At 58.3% G+C, this 7,534-nt stretch overlaps 1 protein-coding gene and 1 pseudogene across 1 annotated transcript; one reads left to right on the plus strand and one right to left on the minus strand.

Annotated features, from left to right (window-relative positions):
• Window positions 1–630: 630 nt before the first annotated feature.
• LOC120652156 (E3 ubiquitin-protein ligase ATL31-like) lies at window positions 631–3,001 on the minus strand. Its single transcript, XM_039929889.1, has one exon. It carries the CDS (start codon window positions 2,105–2,107, stop codon window positions 860–862), a length of 1,248 nt encoding a protein of 415 aa, XP_039785823.1. The 5' UTR covers window positions 2,108–3,001; the 3' UTR covers window positions 631–859.
• A 2,138-nt stretch (window positions 3,002–5,139) lies between these two features.
• LOC120648789 lies at window positions 5,140–7,534 on the plus strand (annotated as a pseudogene).

The raw sequence follows: 7,534 nt of genomic DNA on the forward strand, positions 1-7,534 counted from the left end.
AACCAAACATGATAGAAATTGGAGCCAATCCTAAAACGAGGGTTGGAGCCAACCCATTCCTACTAGTTCCACGACCAAACACACGGTTATAGTTCAAGTGGCCTCCTTTTTTGCCTTGTTGTGTGGGGGAATGGATCTACTCATCATGGGCTGCCACAATGTCAATTGCGCTCTAGCCGCATAAACAACACCTCTAGTTCCAGCTTCTTAGTCTTTGACTTCCAGAGATGCATACTTTGGTGTCAGTCTCATGGTTTACTGCTAATGAGGATCAAGTCAGGCTTGCCAAGCATACATCATCCATGTGTTTGTGTTCTGATGATTTCAGAATCTCATGGCAGATGCTGATTTCCAAGATGGATCTGTTACTTATGATTGTGCTCTTGTACTACTTTACTCGAGAATTGTAAACAACCATTTTTTCCCCATGATGATTGGTGCCAACTGGTTCGTGGACAGAGAGTCATGTGCATGCTTCAGGTAAACATCGTCGGTGATGACGATGGATCAACTGAAGTAGAGCCTCTGATGAAAAATTTACATGTCAACCTAATCGTTACACTACTTTGCAAAAACGAACTAGAGAAAACTAGCAAGCCCGTAACCATATTTGCTTTGCCATGCCAGAAATATTTCCATGAGGCTCTATTTTTTATAGTGGTATAAAAAACCTTATAATTATATATGTACAGAGCACTTCCAAGTTCCAATCGACAAGACAACTAGTAACTCTAAATGTACAATTGCTGTCAAATTAATCAAACCATGAGCAATCACTCTACTACCTCTGACTATAGGATCGCTGGAATGAACAACACTACGAAAAGAAGTTGACAGTCAGATGTGCCTTCTGGTGGGTTCACCGCCGCGACGTTGCCGGCGCGGCCGGAACGGCCGTCGAGACCTGGAAGACCTCCGGGTTCCAGTCGCCGGCCGTGACGTCGCCGTCGATGACGAACCCCGCGAACGTGAGGTTGTGCGCGTAGTACTTCTCCCCCACGTCGTCTCGCACCACCACCACCTCCACCTCCTCCCCGTCGCCGGCATTCAATGGCACCACCCTCCGGTGATCGTCCGCCTCGCTCGTCCGCGCCCCCGTCAGCGCCCGGAACACCCCCGACCACCGCCGGCTTGGCCGTGCGGCCGACATTGTCCGCAGCGCCGCCGACGCCAACCGCCCGCTGGAAGCGCCCGGCAGCGCGGTGGACGCGGTCACCGCGCTCATTGCCCTGCGGAGGCGCTTCGCCTCGTCGATCTCCCGTCTCAGCCTCTCCGGCAGCCGCAGCGTGTACCGGTCCACTCGCTCCTCCGCCGTCTCCGCCTGCTGCTGCTCGCCGGGCGACGTGGGGTCCTGTTCCTGTCGTCGTCCTGGCGTCGACCCGGACGGCGGCGGCTCCATGTCGAGGCTGATCACAACCGTGTCGGTGGGCGGCGATCCCGCCTGGGCAGCGAGGTCGGCGGCCAGGACGTGGCCGGCGTCCGCGACGGACGGGTCGGAGAGGTCGGCGCGGCAGACGGGGCAGGTGACGTGCGCGGCGAGCCAGACGTCGATGCACGCGGTGTGGAAGACGTGGCAGCAGCCGGGGAGGAGGCGGAGCTTCTCGCCGGCGCCGTCGAACTCGGAGAGGCAGACCGCGCACTCGAGCGCCCCGCGGCCGGCCTTGACCGCCCGCGCGGTGGCGTAGGTGAGCACGGGGAGCGCCTCCATCGCCGCGGCGTCCAGCCCCGCGGGGCGCCTCCTGCCGCCGCCGCCGACCGCCGACGCGAACGCGGCCGCCGCGGCGGCCGCGACGGCCGCGTTGGCGCCGCGGCGCGCGGCGTCCGCGGCCGTGGTGTGCTCGGAGCAGCGGCGGAGGTAGGCAGAGAGGAAGCCGAGCGTGAAGAGCGCGGCGATGATCCCGACGAAGAAGAGGAGCGACGTGGTGAGGCTGAACGTGCCCCCTCCTCCGCCGTCGCCGCCGCTGGAGACGGCGGCCCCGCCGGGCGGCGGGTGCGGGACGTACTGCGAGGAGGCCGGCCGGGCGGCGACGGCGAGCGCGAGGACCAGCGACCGGAGGAATGCGCGGCCGCGGCGCGGCCACGTGGTGGCCGGCGGCGCGGGCGCCATGGAAGCTTCGGGAGGGCAGCGGGAGGGGCCGGGGGAGGTGGTGCGCAGCGCGGCGCGGTGGGAACTGGGATTCTGGGAAGTGGGGCGGTGCGCGCGTGACGACGGCGATGGAAAACAAAAAACAATGGGAGAGGCGGAGGGAGGAGAGCTGGAGTGGAGACGACGTGCGCGCGAGGAGAGGGGAGAGTGGCGTGGGAGCTAGTAGGGGGTCGAACGGATCGGAGCTTCCATTTGAGGAGAGCCAGAAATTATATATACCAAGGCAGCGCTGGAGCTCGCCATTGTTTAGTGCGGGGGGAGAGCGGAGCGCGGACGGACATCTGTGGTTAGGCCAAAGTCAAAGGCCGAGCATTCCGTGGTTGGGGACTGGGCGGCCGCGTGGTGGTGGCCGCCAAGCTCCATTCTCGCACATTGTCCTTGCGTCCTAGAATTATTACATCGGAGTGTCAAAATAATATAATTAAATATATAATAAATACTAAATTAATTAACCATGGTACTAGAAAAAAATTAAAAAATCACTATCAATTATCCACATTCAAACTGTCCAATAGACCTTCTCCAATTTCAAGTAATGGTTTCTATACCTCTCAAATCCATGCATAAATCAACGAAATCATACTCATTCTTACTATTTCTAATAATAAAAAATTTCTCTAACTATACAGCATCAAACAAAGAATGAAGACCATCAAACAAGAGAGGATAAAGTTGTATATCTTTGGTGCACTTGGATGAGTGAAATCCCCACAAAACTTGAGAAAATGGGCAGAACCTCCACTCTAGGTCGCCAAGGAGAAAAAGAACCCGAGCTCTCGGTCAAATGCTGGTTCGGGCTCGGGGAGAAAGAAGGGACTAGAATATATAGAAGAGAATTAGTACCGGCTGGAGCCACCAGTCGATACTAAATGTCCTTGGAGCCATTTAGTACCACCAGCCGGTACTAAACAGTTCCCATGGCTACTGTTTCTTACGCCCGGTACTAGATGTGAGGTTAATACCGGACGAAACCGAGCACGGTACTAACGCCCACAGACGAACGAGGCAGTGGCCGTGGAGCAGTTTCCGTGGCAGGAGCTTGCGAGTTCTTTCCCGGAGTCACCTTTTGCAAGCACCTGCTTGAACTTTGGCGTGCTAAATTTTCCTAAGGAATTCAACCAGAAGTGCGCCAAAATTAATGAAGCAGCTCTAAATTACCGCCGGGTGGTGTATCTGCTATCTAGAAGGTGGGCCGCCGTACCTCCGTCCCGGGCACGTCGGTCGTGCGCCTGCGGGGGCTGCTAACAACATGCCGTTCTCCGGCCGCCACGCGCTGCGCCGCCGGACCACACGCACGGAGAGGCACCGCGACGTTTGGTGGTGGTGTCATGTGTGCATGATCGTGCGCGCGAGTGGCTGGCTGCTCCTGACGACGCCGGCCCAATGGTCTTCTAGTACAGCTCGTTATCATACAAGACCACTGCTGAGCTATATCTAGATAGCCAAGTCCTCCTCCTGGCTGCTGAGAGTGCCGTGGTGCCCTGCGACGGCGTAGCAGCCGGCACGGCGTACTACTCCACGCGATACGTGTCCGGTCCCAAGGCGCGCGGCGGCGGGCGGTGGTGTCCGAGGAGGGAGATGGGATGGGATCAGCGCGTGCCGATAACGATGGACCACCGGATCGGAGCCAGGCAGCGCGATCGCGAACGTCGCGCCGCCCCCGATCCCCGTACGTACGCGGTACGTCTCCGCCAGGATCCGTGGCGCCACTCGTACGCGCGCGCTAGCTGGGCTCTGGTTGGTGTGTGGCCGTGTGGGTGTGCGGCGAAGCCATTCGTCGCCTCAAACTAACGGCAGTGGCGGCCGGCTGGGCGGCCTCGTGATTTAGCCTGGGAGTTGGCTTCTCCACGATGCGATGCGTCCGGGTCCGGTTCCAATCGCGTATGCAACGTACAATTCGCCGGGTGATCTGATTATCTTTCCTTTTTTTTTTGAGAGAGAGAGAGAGAGAGCAGGTGATCTGATCATCTTTCCACAGCGCCCCGCGACAACACAGACAGAGTTGTTGACCCAAACCCAACAGAAATTTGCTTCAACAATACAGTAAAGCAGCCCTCTTAGCCTGGCGTTTTATGGCCCAAAGCGTATGATTTTTGGGCCGTTGCTCCGTGCAGCCCAACGGCCCACATATTTCTCCCAATTAAGTTGAAATATAACCCCCTTTTTTGCATTATACCCATGCATGCCACAGTACTACGGACAAGCATACAAATTAAGTTGAAATATAACCTTCCGTCCTGCTAAATAAACATATACTCCGTACTGCATCACTCTTCAAATATTTATCTCATCAAATTTCAAATCTAAGCTCTCTACTGAAACCACACCAGACAATTCACCTGCAATTCTCACCCGATAAATCCAAGCCTCCAGGCTCCAGGGGCCGTAGAGAGGTGGAGGAGAGTCAGGAGACTGAGGTAGACCCGACCGGACGCTTCTAGCCGGCGACAGCCGTGACCTCTATTCATCGCACGTGCGACTAGAAGTTATACTATCACACTTGATTATATTTAGATAATATTTTTCCTAAAATATTTTTATTTATTTCGAAACAATTTCTATCTCTAGACATTTCTTGGAACATTTTTATTTGTTCCGAAATTTATCATTTTTAAAATATTTTATTTTGTTCCGGAACAATTTCTATTTTTATACCTCTAACTAATATGTGCGATAGTATAACTTCTAGTCGCACGTGCGATGAATAGACGCCCCCGGCGACAGCGGCCACGTACGCGCGCACGTGTAGGCTCGCTGCGCGCACCACGTCCAGTAGTCGGCACGTGTCCAATTTTTTAATTATTATTTTTACGTCACGCGCCGACAACAGGGGAGATGGGAACGGCTACTCGCCTCCCCCACGCATTTTTCACCGCAGGTAGCCTTGGCTTCCGTCTCCATCCATCGGCCGGACCCCACTTGAACTTGCCGGCGCAAGCGCAAGCAACTCGTTCGCAGGAGTAGACACCAGCAGCGTCTCGACGGACGCCGCCATGGAGCAAGGCAAGGAGGTGAAGACCCGCCCCGACCCCAAGGTGGAGATCCAGGTGCGTGCGCCACCCAAGCTCTGTAACCAGTAACCGTAACATGACCGGTCCCCGTTACCAGCTCAGCGGTGTGCTGAGTGCGACATGGATATGGGTGCAGGAGAAAGGCGAGATCTTCTTCTTCTACCGGCCCAAGGTGGACAAGGACGAGGCGCGCGGCCCCGACGACGTCCAGCGCATGTACATCGTCCTGCGCCCCGAGTCCGCCGCCGTACAGGAGAAGCAGGCGCCAGACTCCGGCAAGGAGGGCCGCAAGCACCGCCGCCACCAGGGCGACGGCGACGGGGGAGGATCCGGAGGAGGGGCAGCAGGCGACAAGGAACAAGGCCATGAAGGCGGACACGGCAAGGAGGTATGTTTAAGGCATTTCCACATACACATGCACGGCTGGAACACACCACCTTTGTCGTGGTGTGTAAACCCACAGCCGGGTGGCGTAGTGCACCCGTCTAAATCTAGAGGGTGAGTACTCGGGGGTTAGCTAGGATTAGCCCAATCTCGATGGAAGAACGCGATGAACACAACAGGTTTAGAGTGGTTCGGGCCGCCGGAGCGTAATACCCTACGTCCACTGTGTGTTGTATTGCTTGCGCTCTCGAGAGGTTGAGAGCAAGGTTGTTCGGAGTGAAACCGAGCTTATGTTGTGAGAGTCTTAGCGTGTCTCCAGCTGAGTCTTCGAGAGTCTAGAGTGTGCAGCGAGCGTCTCCCTTTTATATCTCAAGGGAGGCGCGTACATGGCTGTTGAGTCCCCGACAGGTGGGCCCAACGATGTAGTTTAAAATGATATATTGTACAGACATTATGGCATTGCAGGCGACGGAGATCTCATTCCTGGATTTCCTTGCTCTGCCCGTGGGAATCCTCCGTCCGGCATAGCCATGCCCAGTCTTGTCGAAACGGCGCCAGGGTGTAGCTTGCGGCGTTGCTTGCAGCGTAGCTGAACGGGTCGTGTAGCTTGCGGCGTAGGTGGTATGATGAAAAGGTGCCGTGCCGTCGTATCCATTTAATGCGGCAGACGGGCTATGCGCGGATGCGGCGCATGTGGCTGTACTGTGTACCTCGGTAATATGCGGTCTACAGTGAGGCATGACAAAGGTTGCCCCGCGTGCCGCCGCGGCAGAGCACGCCTCAACCACCCGCATTGAATGCAGTGGGTGGGCGAGTCTTCCAACGGAAGACTCGCGCCCACGCCTGCGCCTGTGGGACACGTGGCGCCCGCGGACCCCGCCCCGACGGTATATTAGTTCTATGCGCGTGGGAGGTCCGAACGGACACGGGGAGGTCCCAGACCCCGATGGGGGGTCCGAGCCCTCGGCTGTTGGCGGGGAGGTTCCCCTCCTCAGGGACACGTGGCGTCACCGGACCCGTCCCAGAGCGGGGAACGGGTCCGGGGCCGTTGGCCTAGTGAGGTAAGAGCCTGACCCGTGGGGCCCGGCTGCTCCGCCCCTTATGGCGTAGTTACGGATGACTACGCGAGTCCTGTCTTGCTGCAGTAGGAGTGGGTATCCCTGCTACAGAGTACCGACAACCTTGATTTATTAGCTCTCGCTGCACACAGGAGGTGAACGTCGAGGAGCAGCCGCTGCTCCGGCTGGTGGTCACGGAAGAGCCTGCCGGACCCGGCCAAGCACGGCCGCCCGTACTGGGGCTACGTCGAGCTCGTCACCACCAAGCTCCAGGACATCAAGGACGCGCTCAAGGAAGGTGCGCCATGCCGCTCCCTGCTGGCGAAAAAAACTGAGCTCACCTTTAAGTTTCACTCTGCTCGATCGTTTGCTTACAGAGGAGTACAGCACGGCGACGCGGGGCCAGCGCCGGCGGCCGGCGGCGCGCGCTGGGGGAGGGCGTGTACCGCATCTTGAGGCATGAGTCCGGCGGCGGGCGGGGCCGCGCCCCGCACACCCACCTCGTGTACAAGCTGGAGCTCCCCGCCCGCGGCGACGGGGAGCCGCAGGAGGGGCTCAACGTGGAGCCGGAGGCGTCCTTCCTCGTGCAGGTAAAGAACCCCGACCCGGCCTCCGACGGCGGCGGGTTCCGCGGGCTGCAGAGCAAGCGCCGTGCGGCGTTCCCGGCGCACCTGCAGGCCGCGTTCGGGAGCCGGCGGTACGCGCCTGCGGACCCGCCGGACCTGCTCAACTACGAGGGGTGCGAGCTGCTGCTCGTCGCGGCGTGGGACGACGTGGAGGAGGAGCTCGGGCTGGAGCTGGAGGGGGTGGTGGAGGTGGAGGGGGAGGGCGGCCAGGGGGAGGAGGAGCAGCGGGCGGCCGGGTGCTCGGACCTCGTCAAGATGTTCGGCGAGGTGGCCGACGTGAAACCGCTACTGAGCGGGAGCTGGGACTAG

The sequence above is a fragment of the Panicum virgatum genome, chromosome 9K (assembly GCF_016808335.1).
Source record: "Panicum virgatum strain AP13 chromosome 9K, P.virgatum_v5, whole genome shotgun sequence".
Taxonomy (NCBI): domain Eukaryota; kingdom Viridiplantae; phylum Streptophyta; class Magnoliopsida; order Poales; family Poaceae; genus Panicum; species Panicum virgatum.